Raw genomic sequence first — 22,968 nt, 5'->3', positions numbered from 1 at the left:
TGGGCAAGCAGCACGCACCCACAGCCACTGCCCCACATGCTGTCTTTACTGCGGGGCCAGTGTAAACTGTCACCATCCATCCCTCCCTCCAGTCGGTCGCATTGAACCACCTTCCCTTCCATCACCAGCAGCGATTGAATGAAGCAACCGAGCTGGGGGGCATTGACGACACTTATCAGGACGCAGTACTCCTACTACAGCGGCTAGTGGAGTAGGTGCATCTGGTCTCCGGTATTCATTTCATTGCCATGGCTCGGTCGTGCTCCATGGTCTGGCCGGTTTCCGCGTGTCGCCGCCGGCAGCAGCGGTACGTAGCGGGCTAGCGGCGTTCAGGATTTTTTTTGTCTTTTCACATTTGTTTTTGTTGATGGAGGCCGGGCCGGGCCGGGCCGGGCAAGCGACGGTTCAAGTTTTTGAAGTTTTGAACTGGTAGATTGCAAAAAAAAAAAGATTGCAAAAAAAAAGTTTTGAACTGGTAGGGTAGGGTGAGGTAGTAGTATGTGGATCCGTGTGTGGGTGGTGTGACGGACAGTCAGAGCGACGGACGGATCGGGATCATCGGTCTCCGCATCGCATCCGCCTGGCCGTGGGCGTGGGGCGGCGTGCGGGGCGACACGAAAGCTGGGCGCGACCACCGCTCCACCAGCCGCGGTAACGATAAACAATGCAATGCGCCCCCGTAAAAGAAGAGAACAAAAGCGTGGATGGGCAAGGGAACAACCGCGCCGGACAAAGCCTCCGCGTCGCCTTGGGCTCGGCGGCCAGCGCTGGCCCGCCTCGAACTGAACCCCGGTAGCCTCGGCTGGGGACGCTGCTGGCGCGCAGGTCCGCGGATCACGCCGCCTTGCCTCTCGCACCCACACCCAAGCAAGCGGCCGAGTACCAGGTGAGGTCTGGTCTGGCAGTCGGGCCAGCCCAGCAGCGAGGTGGCTCCTGTTGTCGCGCCTCCCCCTCGGCCTCGGGTCGCGAGTTGGCCACCCACTCCCTCCACGCGGACGGCACTAGCGACGCGTCGGAGACTAGTAGCTAGGCGCATTTCAAATTTTGAAGTGTGCACGCCTCTCCTTCTCCTCCTTGCCTCCTCCTCAGTTAATACTCGCTGCTGCAGTCGCAGTCGCGCCGGTCTCCTCGTTCCCCGGCTCCGCCCCAGCAAATACGCCCGCCCGCCTCCGCTCCGCACGCTTCAGTTCATCGCCATTAACTACCACGAACGTCGTCGTTCCGGAGGAGTCATCAGCGATACGTGCGCCGCTTCGATCGTCCTTGGCCAATAACAGCGGAGTCCCCGGCGGAGCGGGAAGCCATGCCGTTGCCGCGGAGCAAGGCCAGGAGGAAGGGCTTCAGGTCGCAGCTGGAGCAGGAGGTGCTCAGGCTGCAGGAGGTGCTGCGGGAGGAGACGGCGCTGCACGCCATCCTCGACAACGCGCTCGACCACGCCGCCGTCACCCTCGCCGACATGTCCTACCTCCCCACCCACGTAAGCGCGCCGCCGCCGCCATTCTCTCTCTGCCATCCTTGGCCACGACCTAACCAGAGCATGTATGGATGCGCTTGCCATTGCTCCAGGCCCAGGAGCTGCTCTCCAACATCTCCGCCATGGAGGCGGCCGTCTCCAAGCTGGAGGAGGAGATGGTCGCCCTCCACTTCCAGCTCATCCAGGAGCGCAACGAGCGGCGCCTCGTCGAGTACCGCGCCAACGCCAAGCAGCGGCCGCTCCCCCTCTGCTCCCACCGCCCCGCCGCCAGACCCGAGTCCGAATCCGACGTACGCCCGCCCGCCGGCCTCCCCCCTCTCCTCACCACCACATTCTTTCTACCTCCGTATCTGAATCCATCCATGGCGCTCTCTCCGTACCAGGACACGGCGAGCGACACCAGCAACTCCACCAGAGCGGAGAAGGCCGCGCCCCCGAAGCTGCATCGGCAGTTCTCCATCAAGGCCCTCGGCGGCGGCGCGAACCCGAACCACCTGTCGGAGGACATCGTGCGGTGCATGAGGAACATCTTCATCTCGCTCTCCGACTCCTGCCGGGAGGCCTCCAGGGCCAGCAACCCCTCCGCCGCCGGGGAGGGCCAGCGCGCCGGCCCGTCGCCCAGCGGGATCGCCGCCTTCTGGTCGCTGTCCGAGCCATCCTCCATCTCCTCCTGGGTGCAGAGCCCCCAGGTCGACCTCAACCAGAACAACCACCTGCTGGCCTCCGAGACCGTCTTCGACCCGTACAAGGCCCGGGAGAAGCTCAGCTGGGCCGACATCGGGGGCTACGGCGCCGCGTCGGAGGTCTCGTGGATGTCCGCCGGGAAGAAGCAGCTCGAGTATGCCGCGGAGTCGCTTCGGAAGTTCAGGTATGGTGTCAACCAATCCATGCTACTTATATTCAGAGTCCACTGGCTATGAGTAGCAGTTACCATTCAGTGTACCAAACAAGACAACATCACACTTTGTCTAGCCCAAGAAATTACATTTTTAGTTCCAAGTTTGAATACCGCACAAGACAAAGTTTGAAATTACGGATGCTATTAGTCTGCTGACTTACCAAACAAGACAGCATTACACTTTGTGTACCCCAAGAAATCACAATTTTAGTTGCAAGTCTGAATACCAAAAAGATGGGCAGTGTTCTTAGCATGTCTTGATGCTTTGGTTTTGATTTAAAATTCACTAATCCGTACTGATGGATGCTAATTGGAGTGCAGGTTGCTGATTGAACAGCTGGCAGAAGTAAACCCTGTTCATCTCAGCGACGACGCGAGATTGGCGTTTTGGATCAATCTGTACAACGCCTTGTTGATGCACGTATGGTGAATTGACAGACTCGCTTTAGTTGTGTAGCCTTTCTGGTTATGGAGATAGACTTGGTTGATAGTTGACGCGAGACTTGATGGTGCTTTATCCCTTTACAGGCTTATCTTGCCTACGGTGTTCCACGAAGTGACATGAAACTGTTTTCACTGATGCAAAAGGTTTGCTTCAAAACTTGATTTGTGCTCGTTAACTGATTTTCGTTTTTCTGTACTCATGTGATGATTCATGTCTAACACTGTTGCTATTATTTTTATTCCAGGCTGCCTACACAATTGGAGGGAATTCATTCAGTGCGGCATTCATCGAATATGTTATTTTGAAGATGAAGCCGCCGAATCACAGGCCACAGATGGTATGTGAGCTGCAGTGCATCTTGATGACAAACCTGCTTGTTTGTTCATGAATGCAAACTGATAACAGTTTCTTTGTTTTGCTTAAGGCTCTGCTTCTTGCCCTTCAGAAGATAAAGTCACCTGAGGACCAGAGAAAGTTCTGCATTTCAACACCTGAACCACTTCTGACATTTGCCCTCAGCTGTGGAATGTATTCTTCGCCTGCAGTAAGTTTAGATCACTCATTTTATGGCTTTTGATATGAAATGCAGCACCATCATTTTGCAACGTTTTTATACTTAACTGACGATTGTTTATCATTGCAGGTGAAGATATACACAGCCAGCAACGTAAGGGAAGAGCTGCAGGATGCGCAGCGTGATTTCATCAGAGCATCGGTGGGAGTGAGCCGGAAGGGGAAGCTTCTGATCCCCAAAATGCTGCACTGTTTCGCGCGAGGGTTCGTCGACGACAACAGCTTCCCTATCTGGATATCGCATTTCCTGCCTCAGCAGCAAGCTACATTCGTCGAGCACTGCGTGTCTCAGAGGCGGCAAAGCCTCCTGGGCACCCGGACTTTCGGCATCATCCCGTTCGACTCCCGATTTCGATACCTTTTCCTGCCTGATATGGGATCAGTGAACTGACTGGTAAGCTAAAATAGTGTCCAACAATAAAAAATTGCATTCTGAGTACTTCTGCAACAGCGAATATATGTGTGTCTTTCCATGTACTGAATATCTGTTTATTGTAACAGTTGAATCATCAGGTCAGAGGTGCAAGGAAGCCCTATATTGTCGGCAGTCGAACCGAGCCGTTTCGGCAAGTGGTCGACCAGGTCTCGGATCACACAGGTGCACATCCAGTGATCATCCGGTTTGTTTCAGCACTGAACCAATGTGCAACGGCCGGCTGGATTAAAAGACTGGTATCCTCCTCAAGATGTCAGATAAATCTTGAGCACGTCAGCTGGATTAATTGGCTAGTTTGCCTCGACTTCTTGTCGAATTCAGGGCAAAATGTTGTATATGATAGTGGTTGATTTCTAACTAGCTAGCAAATAAAATGAAGGCGATCGTTATGAAGTTGTTGTGAGTCTACTGACAACATGTACTCCCTCCGCCCCATAATATAATAGTGTTTTTGACACTGCACTAGTGTCAATATTATGGGACGGAGGGAGTATAATGTAGCCTGCAGCTCTGGTCTGCGGCATTATCATGTACTCCCTCCTTTCCGGTTTATAAGGGCATCTCCAACAGGTTGTATGTTAGTCTTGTTGGTAAAATGTCCATGTCATCAACCAACAAGTTATCATACAACTACTTCAATAGGTTGTATGTAAGCTATCCAATAGATTGTGAGACAATAAATATGATTGCTCTTTATTTCACCTTGGAGCTTGTGCAAAGGTTGTTGGTTAATGTACATACAACTTTGCTCTCTCTCCATATTTAATACATGCCACATCATCATTATGTCCTAAGTGGCAAATTTACCAACACCCATCTCACAACTGTTGGAGATGCCCTAAGGCTCAATTCAAAAATCTCACCAACCAAGGTAGATGATGAGTGGTGGAATATTTTTTATAGTTTGCAAAAGCACCCAATTAATGCTCTTGTTTTCCTCAAAAAAATATGTTTACGAATGCATTAATTGCAATGCATGCATGCATAAAGTGCATGCATTGGTCAGTTTTCTCTTAATACTTGCATGCAATGATTTAATGCACCTTGAAGTCTGAACATGTAATGGGGAACAATCAAATTGAACCTTATAAAATGGAAAAACTAAAATTTTGAGATACTACAATTTTATGTAGGGAGTAAGCCCTATAAACCGGAAAGGAGGGAGTAGTACTACAATTTATAAGCAAGAAAGGAAACCTAGATTGTTGACAGTTGAACCTAGCTGTTTCAGCAAGTGCGCGGGTCAGAAAGGATTGCAAGTGCAGTGAGTTCAGCAGGTTTGTTTCGACACTGGATCAGTGAGTTCAGCATGGCTGTATATGTTGCAGAATAAAATTCAAGTTATGAGTTGAAGGCATTCATTCATTCATTCATGTTGTATCTCTGTTGCTCATGGTCCTGACAATGCCAAAAATGTATTGCTCTGCCTGCTGTGTCATGTACAGCTATAAGCAAGCGGTAGAAAGTACAGAAATTCCATGGCGATGCTCCCTCCCTCCCTAGCATGATCTCTTCACCGCATGACCGCCGTGGTTCCTTTCGGAATTTCCGTCGTGATTCGCGCGGTTCCTTGTGAGAAATGCAGTCCCGGAATGGCCCTGAATGTGCTTGTCGTTCCTCCTGGGCAAGAGCTTCGCTCGTCTGATCGTCTCATGGCCCGTCCTCGCCGTCCTTGATGAGGTTGCAGATGTCCGAGCACTCTGTCAGGCTGCACGGAATTAAGCACGTATGGTTAACTCGTCAGTGGCCTGGCCCCAGCAGTACTAACAGGCAGGCAGGGCGGCTAATTAGTAGAGTAATTACCAGTAGAGGCGGCTGCGGAACTGCCCCTCCTTGAAGACGACGAGGGGCCTCCGGACGTTGATGGGCCCCTCGCCGCCGCGGATGCAGGTGGCCACGCACTTGGAGGTGCACTGCAGCGCCTTGGCCGACTTGGGGTGCTTGATCCTCACCTGCGCCTTGTCGTCCCCTGCATCCCCACCTCCATCATCAGTTAACTGATACCTGTGCTGTGCCTGTGCCTGTGCGCATGCCATCCGTGGTGGCGCTGCTCTCTCCTGCGGATGAACGGGGACGTACCGGAGAGCGTGGGCGGGATGTTGGAGAAGTTCTCCGACTGCGGAGGCGGCGTCGACAGGATGGCGGCCGCCAGAGCGAACGCCACCACGGCCGGCGCCTGCCCCGCCATCCCCGCGCGGCACAGCGACGGCGGACGAGGACACCAGCGCCGTGGCCGGCCGCGTCTCGTTCGTGGTCTCTGCTCCGCTCTGGTCAGCCACTCAGCCTCGCTGCCCTGTGTGTGGTTAAGGGCGCGCCTTGCCGTTGTTGCCCGTAGTACGGGACGGTGGAAGCCCACCAGCCACCTTTTCTTTTGAGGGTTAGCCCACCAGCCACCTGAGAGGAAAACGCGGAAGGGGACACGGCCCACGTCGCATGGGCCTAGCCCTGCGTCCCGCGGCCCAGCGATTACCGCCCGTTGGTTGGCTCTGCGCCGCTCTTGCGCCGACCGGACTCCGCGCCCGCCGCGGCTTCTCCCCGAATCCCACCGACTGACAGCCAAGGACTGCCCCGCCGCCTCGCGCCGCGTCGCGTCCACGCTACGCTGATCCGTCGGCAGAGTGAAGTAGGCCGTTTCTGGCGGCGGGGAAGGGGGTCCTTCGGAGCAACAGCGAGCCCCCCACCCTAAACCTTAGGCACGACTCGCGCCGGCCAAGCGCCGTCCCCGGATCGCCCCCCTTCGGCGGCGATGAACCGGCGGCCGGAGCTCTGCAGGAACTACCAGCGCGGCAGGTACCCCGATCCGTCCCCGCTCTAATTCCGCCGCGGCCACCGATTCCGATTGGTTGGTTGCCCTTGCCCTGACCCCGCCGCGCGCGCGCGCCGTGGATTTGTATGTAATGCTGGTTCTGGATGCTGCGCGCAGCTGCAAGTACGGGGCGCAGTGCAGGTTCGTGCACTCCAACTCCAACCAACAGCAGCAGCAGCAGGCGAAGCCCAACCCCTTCGGGTTCGGCGCCGGGGGCAGGCAGCAGCCGCAGCAGCAGTCGTTCGGTGCGCAGTCCCAGCAGCAGCAGCAGCAGCAGCAGAAGCCCAACCCGTTCGGGTTCGGAGTGCAAGGCGGTGCCGCCCAGCAGCGGAACGAGCCTGGCCCGGCAAAGGTTAGTATACTGTAATGGGGAAGAGATCTTCCTCTGTACGACATTTTCATCAATTGCAAAATTATGTGGTCTATATGGATAGATATGTATGACTAGTGAATTGTTTTGTCAGCCTTTTCAAAATAAGTGGGTGAGGGATCCCTCGGCGCCGCCGACAAAGCAAGCGGAGGCGCAGCCAGCACCGCAGGCGGCCCACACGTGAGTCGCGATGCCATGGTGCTATAATACTTTTGATCTTCCTTGACTTGGTTACGGGCGAGTCACTAACGTCGCAAGTTCTTCTCCCAGATCCTGTGCAGACCCCGAGTCCTGCAGGCAACAGATATCTGATGATTTCAAGAATGAGGCTCCCCTGTGGAAGCTTACTTGTTATGCTCATCTCAGAAGGTAAATCACATCTTATGCTGAATTCCGCTTCAGCAGCTGCCCTAGCTAGGCCATGTAGATGGCTTAATATTTGGCTTTGTTTACACACAGTGGTCCTTGTGACATTACGGGGGATATTAGCTACGAGGAGCTGAGAGCTAAAGCATACGAAGAGGGCAAACAAGGGAAGCCTATGCAGTCAATAGTAAGCTTACTGGCAGTACCACCCTTTCTTTTTCATGGTATTTTTTGGCACTTGAAGTATGTGGTCAAACATTACTGCGACTACATTGTTCTGATCTCATATGTACTAGCACAATGCTATGTAACACATTTTTTTTATGGAACTTTATGTTACATTAGCAAGTGGTTACTATATGTACCTTGTGTTCCTGCATTCCTGCTTTATCATCGTTGGTAGAGTCATAGAGATATGTGGAAACTTTCCTTGTGGACATGGTCTATGCCCGTGAAAATGTTCCAACATAGAGACTTCTAAGTTCTAAGTGTGGGTTTAACCAAAAAAAAAAAGATCAACCTTTGTAGACTGGTCACTGTAAAGTTGGTTAATTGTTTCCGAAATTTCTTAAGAACAAACTATCATTCCTTATTTTTTCTTTCTTCAGGTTGAAGGAGAAAGGAATCTACAAAATGCAAAGTTGGCGGAGTTCACTAATTTGCTGAACAAGGCACGTGCAACACCAAGCTTTCCTACTGCAGGCTCCTTCCCAGAAGTGAAAAATAACTCAACCTTTGGGAGTTCTCAAACTAATGGACCACCTGTGTTTAGTAGTTTCAATCAACTTGGAGCAGCAACAAATTTCGGATCTGGGCCAAGGTAATACTCTGATTATGGTCTTGAATAAACTGTTGATTCTGTTACTCTGTTAGTAGTCGGCACTTTCGAGAATACTCGGTTACCATAAATTGCTATGAACATGACTGATCATTTTTCTTTCCATCAATATGAGTGATCATGTTTATTGTGTTCTTATGTTTATAATCCGAACTAATGTATCTTATGCAGAACTGCCACACCAGGAGTTCCAATGAATACCATTTTCGGTCAGCCTACACAGTCTACTCCATCGTTTGGTGCCCCTGCTTTTGGCAGTACTGGAATGAGATTTGGAGTTCCAGGTATATGCCTTAGTTGATCTTTGCAACCGTAGTTGTAGTTTTTGGGTATAAGTTCAAACTAGCTTCTTGATCGTATTGTATGTAGAAGAACTAATGAATAGAGCAATTGAAGTTATGGTCTAATATGCACTGGGCCTAGAAATTTTACTTTTTTTACTCCACAAATTGTGTTAACTGTCATGAATGTTTTTATCTGTTCACCACATGCAAATGGGTATAGCGAAATGATAAAGATGAAAGGCCTGTTGAATGAAAATGCAAAGAGAATATTTGCATTTCCCCTTTTGCATCACCGGTCTACACGGAGGCCGGTGAACCGTCGGTGTCCACGCTGCAGTACGACGCGCCGCCCTCCGCCCTCCGCATCGTCGAACCGGTGGGCACTGGCGCATCGACCCCGACACCACCTCGCTTCGCCCGGATCGACTTCGCCACGTATGATGGCTCGGAGGACCCCCTTAACTGGTTAAACCAGTGTGACCAGTTCTTCCAGGGGCAGCGCACACCTGCGTCTGAGTGCACTTGGCTCGCTTCATACCACCTCCGGGGTGCAGCCCAGACGTGGTACTACGCCCTCGAGCAGGACGAGGGCGGTATGCCTCCCTGGGATCGTTTCCGCGAGCTGTGCCTCCTTCGCTTTGGACCACCACGGCGCGGCAGCCGCTTGTCCGAGCTGGGCCGCCTACCCTTCACCTCCACGGTCCAGGATTTCGCCGACCGTTTCTAGGCTCTGGCATGTCACGCACCAGGGGTGACAGCACTACAGCGAGCTGAGCTCTTCGTCGGCGGCCTTCCCGACCACATCTGCGTGGACGTCGAGATGAAGGGGCCCCAGGACCTACAGATGGCCGTATACTAAGCTCGGGCGTTCGAGGAGCGTGCCCAGGCCTTGACACGGCCAACAACACCTCGGGGGAGCCGACTGCCTCCACGGCCCCCGCCGCCCGCGCCAGCACCTTCAGCCGCCTCGCCGGCGACCACCCCGGCCGCGACGCGGCCCTTCCGGCGCCTTTCACAGGCAGAGCAGCTCGAGCGCTGCCGCCTGGGGCTGTGCTTTAACTGTGACGCACCCTATGCCCCGGGCCATGTCTGCCCGCGCCTCTTCTACTTGGAGACGGTCGACGAGACGGAGGACGATACCCCTGATGATGGACTCGGCGACCCAACCGCCGCCGAGGTCGCGTCAGCACCCGCGCCCGCGCCGGCTACGGCCCTTGTTGTCTCCCTTCATGCGTTGGCCGGCATCCGTAATGAGCGGACTATGCTTATACCGGTCATGATCCGTGGCGAGACTCTGGGGGCTCTCTTGGACACGGGTTCTACACATAACTTCCTACCTGAGGCTACTATGCGGCGCCTTGAGCTACAGCCGACAGGCGGGGAGCAGCTGCGGGTCACCGTCGCTAATGGTGACCGCCTCCGCTGCCATGGGCTCGCTCGGGACGTACCCATTACTATCGGCGACGAGCACTTCACCATCACTTGTGCCGGCATCGACTTGGGCTGCTTCGACTTCATCCTCGGCGTCGACTTTTTGCGGACTCTCGGACCCATCCTTTGGGACTTCGACGCCCTGACGATGACCTTCTGGCGCCTCGGCCGTCGCATCCGGTGGGAGGGCGTTGGAGGCGCCCCGGCGTCGCCCCCGCTCCAGCTGGCCGCGGCCACCACTGAGGCTGAGCATCCGCTGTTGGATAACCTCCTGCAGCAGCACAATGATCTCTTTGCGAAACCCCAGGGCCTTCCACCGGCCCGGGTCTACGACCACCGTATTCATCTCCTGCCGGGCTCGGCGCCGGTGGCAGTACGACCCTACCGGTACCCCCAGCTGCAGAAGGACGAGTTGGAGCGGCAGTGTGCACTCATGCTTGCCGCGGGCATTATCCGGATTTCCACATCACCATTCACAGCGCCGGTCCTCCTCGTTCGCAAGTCGGATGGCACGTGGCGTTTCTGCATCGACTACCGCGCCCTTAATGCTCTCACACTTAAGGATAAGTTCCCTATCCCGGTGGTCGATGAACTCCTGGATGAACTACATGGGGCACGCTTCTTCACCAAACTGGACCTCCGGTCGGGGTATCATCAGGTGCGCATGCATCCAGACGACATCGCCGTCTCGGACTCATCACGGCCACTTCGAGTTCTTGGTGATGCCCTTTGGCCTCTCCAACGCCCCGGCGACATTTCAGGCCTTGATGAACGATGTCCTCCGGCCCTACTTATGTCGGTTCGTGCTCGTTTTCTTTGATGACATTCTTATCTACAGCGCCTCTTGGGCAGAGCACCTCCAGCATGTGGCCATCGTCTTCAACGAGCTTCGGGCGCCTCATCTTCATCTTAAGCGCTCGAAGTGCTCGTTCGGGACGCCTTCGGTCGCTTACCTCGACCACGTCATCTCGGCTGAGGGAGTGGCCATGGACGCAGACAAGGTGGCGGCCGTCGCCGCCTGGCCGATTCCTCAGTCTCCGCGGGCTCTTCGCGGGTTTCTTGGCCTCGCGGGGTACTACCAGAAGTTCATCCGGGTATTTGGCCTCATCGCGGCCCCACTCACGCGTCTCCTCCGTCGCGACGCCTTCTCTTGGGATGAGGAGGCCACTTCAGCATTCGAGGCCCTCAAGGGGGCCCCCCTCACGACGGGACCCATACTGCAGATGCCGGATTTCGACCTCCCCTTCACCGTCGACTGCGACGCCTCCGGTGCGGGGTTCGTTGCGGTCCTGCATCAGGGCGATGGGCCCCTTGCTTTCTTCAGCCGTCCCTTTGCCGCGCGCCATCTTAAGCTGGCGGCGTATGAGCGTGAGCTCATTGGGTTGGTGCAGGCAGTACGCCATTGGCGGCCCTATCTTTGGGGCCGTTCCTTCCGGATCCGCACAGACCATTACAACCTCAAGTTCATGCTGGATCAGAGGCTCTCGACGGTACCCCAGCACCAGTGGATCAGTAAACTCTTTGGCTTTGACTTCACCGTCGAGTACAGGCCGGGTCGTCTTAACACCGGCGCCGACGCCCTGTCTCGGCGTGACGCCGATGTGGACGACGGTACGGTGGAGGGGGCGGCCTTTTGCATCCTCACCGGGCCCTCTTTCGCCCTCTACGCCGACATCCGACGGGCGACCGCTGCCGCGGCCGACTCCCTCCTCCTGCAGCAGCAGCTAGCGGCGGGAGAGCTGGAGGAGCCGTGGCGCCTCGCTGATGGCCTGCTTCTCCATGGGCGCCGGGTCTTCGTTCCAGCGCACGACGATCTTAGCCAGCAGGTGCTGCGCCTCGCCCACTCGGCGGGCCATGAGGGCGTGCAAAAGACGCTCCATCGTCTCCGCGCCGACTTCTACATTCCCGGTGATCGTGCCCTGGTCCGTGACTGGGTACGGTCTTGTGTGACGTGCCAGCGCAACAAAACGGAGACTCTACGGCCGGTTGGCATGCTTCAGCCCTTGGAGGTCCTGTCTTAGGTTTGGGCGGACATCTCCATGGACTTCATCGAGGGCCTTCCCAAGGTGGGCGGCAAGTCTGTCATTCTCACGGCGGTCGACCGCTTCTCCAAGTATGCTCATTTCATCGCGCTTGGCCATCCCTATTCAGCGGCATCTGTCGCACGGGCCTTCTTCGAGGGCATTGTCCGTCTCCACTAGTTTCCTTCTTCGATCGTCAGTGATCGGGACCCCGTGTTTACGGGACATGTGTGGCGCGACCTTTTCCGGCTGGCGGGCGTGAAGCTACGCCTGAGCACCGCCTTCCACCCTCAGACGGACGGCCAGTCTGAGATAGTTAACAAGGTGATTGCCATGTATTTGCGTTGTGTTATAGGTGATCGCCCTCGTGCATGGGTGGACTGGCTCTCGTGGGCGGAGTACTGCTACAACACCTCTTATCACTCCGCCCTTCGTGCTACGCCCTTTGAGGTGGTGTATGGCCGGCCACCCCAGCCGATCCTTCCGGTTGATCCGGCCTTGGCACGGACCGAGGCAGTCGTGGCTCTTCTGAGGAGCCGTGATGAGATGCTAGCGGAGGTCCAGCAACGGCTCCTACAGGCCCAGCAGTTGGCCAAACATTACTATGATGGCCACCATCGCGAGGTGGAGTTCGCGGTGGGTGATTGGGTCTGGTTGCGTCTACTTCACCGCTCTACGCAGTCCTTGGACCCACGCGCGAGGAAGAAGCTCGGTCCTCGCTATGCCGGTCCCTTTGCTATCCTGGAACGCATTGGGAAAGTGGCTTACCGTCTTCAGCTTCCGGCAGGCGCGCGGATCCATGATGTCTTCCATGTCGGGCTGCTCAAGCCATTCCGCGGCGAGCCACCCGCGGCACCGCCGGCACTTCCATCGATCACGGACGGGCGCCTACTTCCTGAGCCAGAGAAGGCGTTGAAGGCTCAGCTGCGCCGAGGCTCCTGGTACGTGTTGATTCAGTGGACCGGACTACCAGAGGAGGACGCTCCTTGGGAGCAGCGCGAGGAGTTCCGCCAGCACTACCCCGACTTTCAGCTCGAGGACGAGCTGTTTGCGCAGGCGGGGAGAGATGTTATGACCGGCCAGGTCTATGGCCGTAGGGGCCCCACTGGGCAGGCTTAGGCCTCAAGTTATCTTAGTTTTATTTTCAGATTATGGTTATATATACAAGTTGTAAGACTATTTCGAGAATTAAGCAATAAGACTATTCTATTGCCCGGCTCCCAGAGGAGCCGGAACCCTAACCCTAGCCGCCTCCTTCCTGCGCCGCCGCCGCCCAACCGCAAGGACGGCGCCTCGCCGCCGCCCAACCGCAAGGATGGCGCCCAACTCCCTCCTTCCCCTACACCCTACGCCCTAGGCAGGGCAGAACCCTAGCTCCTAACAGATTCCATACGATATGTTGCCCCAGATGAACAATAAAAATTAACCAACAGTCTGAAATCTGATTACTTTTAACTGTTTGAGTCTATCCTGTCTCCAGATGCTGTCCATCTTTTCTGATTTCTGACCATTGAATAATTTGGCACATATTGGTAAATGAATGCTATAAAATCATTTTTGGCAAGTTCCACAAGGCTGTTTCCATCTTGTGTATGTGCACCATGAGGAACCAGGAATGGCATCTTAATGTAGATTTTCGTTGTGCTGGTGTATGATGATTTTTTTTAACAATGATGCAAACGATTAAATTTCACAATATTGTTATAATTGTTATTCCATAGCAGGAAGTTCTACTGTTGCATGAAAGAAGGCGGTGCATTTGGCATTCATCAAGTGAAACTATGACCAGTGCACAGAGATATGCATTAGCACAAATACATTGCACCTGTCCAAAAGTTCATTCTTTGCCTTGCATGTATTCAACAATCTTGTTTGAAATAGATCCTGTTATTTTCACCCTCTTATGGTTATAAACATTTGCTTATATCCCTTCTTTAGGAGATCTGCAGAAATTATTGTGCTTGGGTGCCTTTTTAACTTTTTCAAAACTTGCATATGCAGTTGGGAGCCAGACATCAAAGCAATCATTTGGGAGTTACCAAGGCTCGAGCATGTCCAGCAACAGCAATTTTCAGAACTCTACTTCGTCTGGCCATCACAGAGACATTGATAAGCAGTCAGTGGAGTTACTTAATGGGATGACACCTCGTACAAGTGCCATGGACCAGGCAGCTGTTGAGTTAAGTTCCTTCATAATTCTAATTTATATATGTACTCTGGGCAAGAACCATAACCCATTAATGAGAAATAATTGAACGCAGATTCTTAGATTATGCGGTGAAGGTGTTCACTGTATTACTTCCTTTAATATTCTTAGTAGAAATATTATTAGTACAAGTTTCAATTAATAATTGTACTACTTTCTTTGCTATAAAATTATGCTCCTTGGTAAGACACAGTTTTAGGAGAATATCAAAAATCAATTAAACCTGGCTGTTTAACCATATTATAATATATTTTGTTACTTTGTTGTTTTTGACTTATGAATTTATAAAACATCTATCTGTAACAGAGTGAAGTTTCACTACTTGTGCTTACCCTTGCCTTATGCTTTTATTGAACAGAGCCAGTAGAAACGAAAAGCAGGATGATAGCATTTGGCTGAAGGAAAAATGGGAAATTGGACAGGTGTGGCTACTTTCCTTGTATACCTCTATGGTTTTATTTCTTAAGAATGTTCGGCCACAAACAATTGTTTTTCCTGGTGGCTTCTCTTCACCATTTCGGCAAGATCACGTGACTTCTTAACTCACACACAAGCTGTGGCGTGCGTGCTTAGCTAATCTCCAAGTTATCTCCAGCATCTAAAGTGGTGACACACACACACATGATTTTCCTGCTTCTTTTTGAAGGCATAATAGTTTAGTTATTAGGAATTTACGCCTTGACGTCTTATCTGTTTACTTACATTACAGTAGGTTCTGCTCTACCAACTATATGGAGCACATATAAAATTTTCGTGTCTGGATAATTAGACATTCCTGGTGGGAGTCTGGAAAAACAGTGGAACTTCTGCTAGGAGATATACTAAATTCTTCCTCGTTCTATATGGAAACTGTGTAGCATAAATGTTACTGCTGAGCTAGTTTTTTATGTTATCAAGTTTGCGGCATTTGATTTACACGAAGCTCCTTTTTCAGATACCGCTGGATGAACCGCCAGCGAGGCATGTTAGCCATGTATTTTAAGAAGTAGAGGAATTTTGCATTGTGGAGGCATGATCCAGTCAGTGCCCTTTAAGTGGTCTCTTTCTATGTAGTTGAGGTGGCATCAAAGTCGTCTCCTCATGAGGTATATATATCGACTATTTTGATCCTTGTCTCCTTGAAGAAATTCTCATCTGCCGTTTGTCACCGCATATTGATTTTCTGCTATGTTTCAGCTTGGTGATGATACGGCGAAGCAAGCTGGAGAGTGTACAACAATGTAGATGAAGGCAGGTCGATTCGATGCGGTGCTTGGCACCACTTACTTTTGCTTTGCCCCCGTCTACAGAAGGAAACCAGAGGTAGAAACTATAGAAAGCAAACAGTTGAGCGGTCTCAGCTGCATGCAGTACATCATGTGTTTTTTACATGCCTTATTCATGAAGTGATATGCGGAGGAACCAAAGTAAACCGGAACTGATTCTAGCCGAACAAAAAAGAAAAAGAGTGAGAAGTAAACCAACACTAATCGCGCCGTGAAATCAAAAGACCGCGTGAAGGTCTTCACACTTAACGGATGTTGGATAGTAGCACCTGTTTCGAAACTCAACGCGCTTGTGTAACTGGATGACAATCCAGCAGCAACTGGATAAGAGCATCTCCAATAGCTTGTCTATATGGATGTCTATACGAGCTCTATATGGATGTCTATACTCGTTTTCCAGGACGTGAGCCCAAAACACGCGTCCAACAACTTGGTCATCCAAATATACACATCCTTTAAATCGACATTGACAATGTTCACGTCTGGACATTGTGAAGGCGTCGTCTAAACTTAACTGTAGTCATGATTTCTTCCTCTTCTCAGCGATGGCTCACCTGTTATGGTCCCTGTATATAGACGTTCTGATGCAAAATTGAACGTGTATATAAAAGAATTTTTTTAGACCATTGTCTATATAAATATATAGACATCCAAATATACACATACTATCGAAGATGCTCTAACAAACATAATCTTCCTACTTCCTAGCATGAGTTTTCGCAAGTTGCTCTTCCGCCTGTTGCCAAGTTCGAAGAAACGTGATCATGCGAGGCCATGTTCAGATTAGTACAGCCACTTTTCTGCGGTTGCCCTGTGCTGGTGCCGTGCAAGGCCGAGAAAGGTCGGCGGGAGCGATGCGACGCCACGTCCACGCGTGGCCGGCCTCGTCCTCACTCCTCACTCACCTACCACGGGCCTCCGCCATTACTCGCCGCCTAGCTAGTACTGCGAGGACGGCATCCTTGCATGCTCCATCCAGTGCAGCTTTGGAAGCGCATGTTGCTTTCATTTCGCGGAGTTTTAGGCCGACACAGACGCAGACAAGCCCCGCTGTTACGAATTATTGGGCTACCCCTCCTCCCCCGTTGCCGCCCGAAAACGTGCTAGCTAGACTGGGGCAGCAGCTGCGCGCGTCACTCCTCCTTAGTCTGTTTAGCATAAATGGAAGGGAAAGTGCGTGAATCAAGAAACACGGGACACATGCATGTGCGTGTGGAAGTGGTAACATCCATCGTCATTACCCTTCCTTTTGGCCGGTCCCATGTTGCCCGATCAAGTCAAGGAAAAGGCGCGCCAAGGGTCTCTCGTAGTGTACTACGCTGCAAAAGATGCGCACGACGACGAGATCATTATCACTAGCGAAGAGGAAAAGCTCGTTCCCTCGGAAAACACAAGGAGGGCGAACGAGCTCATCGCAAAAAAAGGAAAAAGAGGAGGGAGGGAGAGAGAGAGAAAGCAAGAAACAAGCAATGCATCATATCTCAGGCGGCGCGTAAAAATACGCTTTCTCCGTGTGATGCAGCAGCGACGCCATGCTCATGTGATGTGAGTGTGCATGCTCGTTTACAGTTGGACGGGAAGGTTGGGCCATGGCAAGCGGGGCCAAGGATCGAGCTTCGTGTCCACGTACGTATAAAACGTACTCCCTCTGTTTCTAAATACTTGTCTTTCTAGGCATTTCAACAAGTAACTACGTACGGAGCAAAATGAGTGAATCTACACTCTAAAATATGTCTAGAAAAACAAATATTTAGGTACGGGAGGGAGTACGTACTACGTGTGCATGCTACGATTGGGCCATGATCAACCTCTCTAGCAGTCGCAGCATCATTCCCATGGCCCGTCGACATGATCCATTGCAGTGCATTGCATTGATGGCTTTGCCACGATCCAATGATGCCAAGTGAACTGGACCAGGACCGACGAGTTAATGATGGGATAATCGACCGATTCGTCTGTCTGCTATATCACCACACGCATTAAAGGTTCTTTTTGTGTGTGTGTCTCAAAAATAACAATAAAGTAAAGCCTTCTTTTGTTCAAGATAACCAACCACGTTTTTTTCTCTCTCGTAGAATTTGAGTCTTTGAGAAATCCTCTAGCGTAGGCCATTTGATTTCGCCAGATTTACATAGAATCTACAAGGATATATTTTTCATTGAAATTGCCTCAAGCTTTCACCCGTACTCCCTCCTGTTAGGATGATCTCCACCGTGTGGGCCCAACGGCCCACCGGGCCCTTAGATCCGCGCCCTGATCGGGGACGCTCAACCCACTATGGTTGACGCCCCCCTGTCACCTGCACTATATAAAGAGGTGGGGGTCGGCGGCTCGCACCAGGAGATTCGTCGCAACACTGTACACCCCACCTAATCCCCACCCGATCTAGGGTTAATGCAGTGCTGATGTGAAGCACCGCAATCACTACTCTCTGCCATCACCGGCACCATGTCCGACACCAGGAGCTCCTCGAGCCACAAGGAAAAGGTAATACCTACCACCACTACTACCGGAATCCCCATGCCCACTGGAACAACATATTCTATCAATGGTATTAGAGCCAGATTGGTTTAGGATTTTCGGTAGGAAAAGGAAACGGGAGTTCTAATCCCGGAAAAGAAACCCCCTCCCCTGGAACCCTAATCGACAGGGGAAAGAACGAATCCAAACCGGAAAAAGTAGCGCCGCCATCATGGCCGCCCCGTTCCTCTCGATCCGGGCGCGCATCGGCAAGCCGAGGCGCCGGACGAAGAACCACCCCGAGAGGGGCAAAGGGCACCGCGGCCAAACCTTTCGACGGCGGCGCGCTCACCGTAAGGGAACGCGCGACCGGCGAAAGGGATGGCAACGGCGCCATCGTCGACCGCTCCGCTGTCGAGCTTCTCACTCTCTCTCTGCTACGTATTGGTGGAAGGGAGAGACAGAAAAGAAGAGGGAAAGAAAGGCTCGCGGCGAGGTGGCCGTCGCCGGCGGCTGCGCGCGGCGCGGTGGCCTGGCGACATGGACTGAGACCGCCGTCGCGAGCGAGAAGGCGAGCGGGGGCGCGCGATGAGTGAAATGGCAAGGGGAAAGGAAGAGAAGGTGGCCGGTCTCGCACGGCGCGCTGGTGGACGCCGTCGCCGGCGGCCGACATCGAGCCTCGCGCGGTGGCCCGACGACCTGGACCTTGCCCGCCGCTGTGGGCGAGACGCAAAGAGGAGCAAGAGAGATCGAGAGAGGCAGACTCGAATGGGGGCCAGGGTTCGGTATCGGGGAACTCTATCCCGGTTTTGTTCAACCGATATCCATGCTCGACCGTCTGATCGCCTTGAACGGCCTGGATGTAAAACCTAGTCTCGCCCGTGCCTTTTGGGCCAAAAGCATAGAGCGCCAGGCCGCAGCCGCGCTGCCCTGGTGGGCCGATGGGCCCAATAGGGCGGAGGTGCAGCCGCGCAGCTGAGCGCGCCCGCCTGCAGGCCCTTTTGGGCCGGAAGCGGTGGGCTGTTGTTTTTGTTTGTTTTTTTGTACAGTTTTGTACAGTTTGAATCTCTAGTCAATTTGAACCATCGAGATAATTGATTAGAAAACAGAAAAGTAAAATAAATACTTCTGAAAAGTAAAAAGTTCATGAATTTTTTTATTCATGGTTTTCCGCTGCAAATAAAAAAAGTGTTTTTAATAGAACTAAAGTAAAAGATTAAATTGTTGCTTCTCTAATGCAGTTTTGAACCAGACGGTTAAAATTACTTAGAGAGTAAAGAGTACATAATTGTTTCTGAATAGAATATTGTAAAGTTTCCATTGCAAAGAAAAAGTTTTATCTTCCAATTAAATTGGAACCAACAGGGTTTAATTGGAAGAACTGTTCTTAGCAATGTTTTTCCCCTGTGGGTGAAATAAGATGCAGATAGTTTTTGCTATGACAAAAGAAAGATATTTGTTTTAAAGTTAAAATATGGTATTGTTATTTTCAGACCAACGTTGATGATAACAGTACTATAATTCTATGAGTCTTATGTTCAAAGCTTAAATCTCTAATAAATTTTGTATCAAAGTGATCAATTTTCAAAGAACAGATAAAGATCAAGAAATGCTCTTGAGCTAGAGAAATGTATTTTTCTTGTTCCCGCTGTAATAAAGTTGTTGATGATGATTATTTCTTAGCAAAGTTGTTTAATAGAAATACTATCATCACATTGTTTATGAGTTATATGCATTATTTCCATTTCCGCCCAACGGTGATATGGAATTAATGTAGAAGGATGATGTTTTATTCTAATTTTGCCCAACGGTGATTTAGAATATAAACGAAAGTTTTAAAAGTTTGATGTGCATATTTTTAACCAGACCAACATGGGTTATTTTTATGCTCATTATTGTTGATTATTGGATAATTTTTCTCGGACTAAAAGTGTTCCATGCTTTCATTTGTGAAAGCGAATGGTTGGGTACTTGTGACCCGAAAGATGACCAAGAAAGGTCATAACGTGAGGGAGTATGTTCTCTCTAAAGAATGGCTTCAAAAAGAAAAATTCTTGGATATTTATCCAAGAATAGAAAAGAGATAGATCATTGAGAGTCTTGGTTGACGAATGTCTTTCATGTACTCTCTATGAAGAAGATTTTTCAGTCAACATGATTTGAGATGAAACAAGCAACATGCATGTTTAATTTGACCAACGTCGGATCAAGCATGTGTGTCAAAGAGCATTAGGATCTATTCCTAAATGTGATGATTGAATAATGCAGTCAAAAGAGCCAATTCTGGCATTTATGTCCCTTACAGGGAATTACCCGCATGGCGGGAAAAGATGATTATGATAAAACCCGTATGGCGGGAAAAGTATGGGAAAATACCTGAGTAACGGGGTAAAGTTGACATAATATTATGTCAAAAATCTCGTATGGCGGGAGAAATTCTGTCAAAGGACTTATCCTGTATGACAGAAGAAAGATATGATGACTCATGTACTTTTAATGTGTCCCACTCTGGGAGAAAAGTATGGAGTAGCTATTATGCTTTCCTAGTATCGATCATACACCTTACGTGTAATGGTCATTAAGCACTCAATAAATCCAAAGAGAATAAAATTTACAGACGAACCTAAAGATAAGAATGATATGCATGTGTGACTTGCAAAAGTACTAATGATAAAGGACTCTGTTGAGTTCCTGAAATGGAATGAGGAAAAAGTACTCCCGTACTAGTTAAAAGATAACTTCATTTTGTATGAAGAGATAACTTCATTTCGTATGAAGTAATCTGATAATGAAGTAGATAATCGAAGTTTCCTCAATTCACAAGAGTTATGAATGGTTTTCGAAATTGTGGCAGAAAAGTTCTTGCCACATTTCGAGGGGGGAGAAAGAAATATGAGATAAATTAAGAATGATGAAACTCCCCTATACTTTAGATAATGTGATGAAGAATGTGATCGTCTGGGGGAGTACGACGGTCATATTAATACCCCTAAAGAAAAGAAATAGTTGTATTCCTGGATCTTTTACAGTTCCGAAAGCAGACTAAGGAATACTAAAACGGTGCTTAAAGTGCCATAAAGAAGAAAGTTTTAATAGAATAAACCCAAATAATAAAGTTTAAAGATACGCCATTTTTAGTGAAGATGGAGCAATCTGGGGGAGCATGTTGTATGACCTATACAACACCTGTTGTTAGCTCTATAAAGGAGGAATGAGTAAACATGGATCTTGTGATACAGGTCCCTATAAAACACATTGCCTCTTGGAAATGAAAGACTATGCAATTAATTTGCCTCTTGGCAATGACAGAACAACAACATCCCCATATGAAAGAAGTGCCAGTACCTGAGACACATATGGTCTCAAGGAATGAGAAAATCAGATACTTCTGATTACTATAAAGTTTATGTTAGTGAAATTCAAATGGAGGTTGATCCCACCTCATTTAAATTGCTCAATCGAGCTTTGAGAAGTGTCTGTTTGTTTAAATGATAAGAGACTATATGAGATGAAATAAAATTGGTGAATCCCGACGATGTTTGGGGCTGATGAGTAATTTCCAATGGAGCCAAAACAGTAGGCTGTAAAGAGTCTACAAGGACAATGTGACTCCAAAGGAAATATGTAAAGGTGTAAAACACGACTTAAATCAAAAGGTTTTTGCGCATTTTGCACTGAATAGATTACAATGAGTGTTGGTAGCACATCATGATCTGAGTTACTTCAGATGAAAGATATTATGATCTGAGTTACATCAGATGAAAGTAAAGAACACAGGGGATACTGCCTCAAGAAGTCTTTTATGGACTAAAGCAATCAAATGTTGTTTTGTGTTAAATAAAATGAGAGGACAATTGTATTCGTGCAAAGTTATAGAATGGGAAATTCATTTCCTAATCCTATGCATGTGCATGATGTCCTACTTGCTAGTGGTGATGTCAATCTACTGCAGCAGGAGAAAAGAAGTTCTTATTCTCAAAGTTCAAAAGAATGTTCTCAGTAGAGTGACTCTTGTTATAATTATTAAGATTCACCAAGAAAAGAATACAAGGGGTATTAGGAGTGTCGCATGAGCATACTTTGAAAAGTGTCTAAAGTATGCATGTGAGAAAACCTATGCATGTTCTTATAGTAAAGGGTAATGATTTTGGAAACTTTAGTGTTCCAAGAGTCAATGTGAAATAGACCAAATGAATATGGTACCATATGCTTCAGCTGTTGGAAGCTTTATGAATGCAAAAGTGTAACATTACCATGACATAGTTCACATATTCGGGTTGTTTTGGCAATGTCCAGTACATATTTAAATCGATCGAATGGAGTCAAAGATATCAGCCTCATGCTGAAAGAAACAAGTGCTCTCAAAAGGTTGTGAGTACAAAGATAAAAAAACTTTTGAAATGTACAGCGAAATCCACAATTGTCGCTGACCTTCACATTAGGAGTTTTTGTGTGGAAGAACTCTATAGAATGAATCATTTATCATCAATGTGATGCGAATATAAAGTATAACATGATATGAGGCTAAGGGACAGGCAAAATCGTTATGGAAACCTGTACCCGGAGTTGATAATGGTTGACAGCAGCGATAACCATTTAAGTAATTCACTCCTATGACAACGAGTCAAGTGTGGTGCCAAACACATTGACACAAAGTTGTACATTGTTCAGGAGAAAGTCCGGAATTATGTTGAAATGCTTGGAGCATAAAAGCAATAGACAAGTGTTTGCAGATCTGCTTATTAAAGGCTTACCGCCCAGTGTGTTTGGAGAACACACAGTCGACATGGGTTTTATGGTATGGTCTAAGATTTCCGGACAATAAAGGGCCCAAGGTTAAAGAATTTGTTTCAAAACAGAGAGGTACGTTGTGGCTGTCTGATTCTATCGGCAATTGGGCTGTGACGATGAAACATGTTCTATGTATTGATCTGTTATGAAATGAGTAAAGTAAAAGTATAAGGTCAAAAGTAAAAGTTGATATCAAGGGGGAGAATGTTAGGATGATCTCCACCGTGTGGGCCCAACGGCCCACCGGACCCTTAGATCCACGCCCTGATCGGGGCCGCTCAACCCACTATGGTTGACGGGCCCC

At 49.9% G+C, this 22,968-nt stretch overlaps 3 protein-coding genes across 3 annotated transcripts; 2 read left to right on the top strand and 1 right to left on the bottom strand.

Moving 5' to 3' along the window:
* The first annotated feature begins 1,031 nt into the window (after positions 1 to 1,031).
* Positions 1,032 to 4,402, top strand: LOC123148600 (uncharacterized). Its single transcript, XM_044568066.1, has 9 exons — positions 1,032 to 1,477; positions 1,567 to 1,764; positions 1,858 to 2,342; positions 2,694 to 2,793; positions 2,901 to 2,960; positions 3,062 to 3,154; positions 3,242 to 3,361; positions 3,461 to 3,784; positions 3,892 to 4,402. Exons 1-8 carry the CDS (start codon positions 1,304 to 1,306, stop codon positions 3,779 to 3,781), a joined length of 1,551 nt encoding a protein of 516 aa, XP_044424001.1. The 5' UTR covers positions 1,032 to 1,303; the 3' UTR covers positions 3,782 to 3,784; positions 3,892 to 4,402.
* Positions 4,403 to 5,146: 744 nt separating this feature from the next.
* LOC123148599 (uncharacterized) lies at positions 5,147 to 6,177 on the bottom strand. Its single transcript, XM_044568064.1, has 3 exons — positions 5,906 to 6,177; positions 5,630 to 5,795; positions 5,147 to 5,534 (listed from the first exon to the last, which is right to left on the bottom strand). Exons 1-3 carry the CDS (start codon positions 6,012 to 6,014, stop codon positions 5,477 to 5,479), a joined length of 333 nt encoding a protein of 110 aa, XP_044423999.1. The 5' UTR covers positions 6,015 to 6,177; the 3' UTR covers positions 5,147 to 5,476.
* Positions 6,178 to 6,296: 119 nt separating this feature from the next.
* LOC123148598 (zinc finger CCCH domain-containing protein 46) lies at positions 6,297 to 15,559 on the top strand. The gene is made up of 11 exons (XM_044568063.1): positions 6,297 to 6,616; positions 6,750 to 6,984; positions 7,097 to 7,182; positions 7,273 to 7,371; positions 7,462 to 7,555; positions 7,977 to 8,188; positions 8,378 to 8,490; positions 13,944 to 14,121; positions 14,507 to 14,570; positions 15,083 to 15,233; positions 15,325 to 15,559. The coding sequence occupies exons 1-10, from the start codon at positions 6,573 to 6,575 to the stop codon at positions 15,128 to 15,130; spliced, it is 1,173 nt and encodes a 390-aa protein (XP_044423998.1). The 5' UTR covers positions 6,297 to 6,572; the 3' UTR covers positions 15,131 to 15,233; positions 15,325 to 15,559.
* The last annotated feature ends 7,409 nt before the right edge of the window (positions 15,560 to 22,968 follow it).

The sequence above is a fragment of the Triticum aestivum genome, chromosome 7A (assembly GCF_018294505.1).
Source record: "Triticum aestivum cultivar Chinese Spring chromosome 7A, IWGSC CS RefSeq v2.1, whole genome shotgun sequence".
NCBI classification, from domain to species: Eukaryota; Viridiplantae; Streptophyta; class Magnoliopsida; order Poales; family Poaceae; genus Triticum; species Triticum aestivum.
This window is presented reverse-complemented; position numbering and strand designations above follow the sequence as displayed.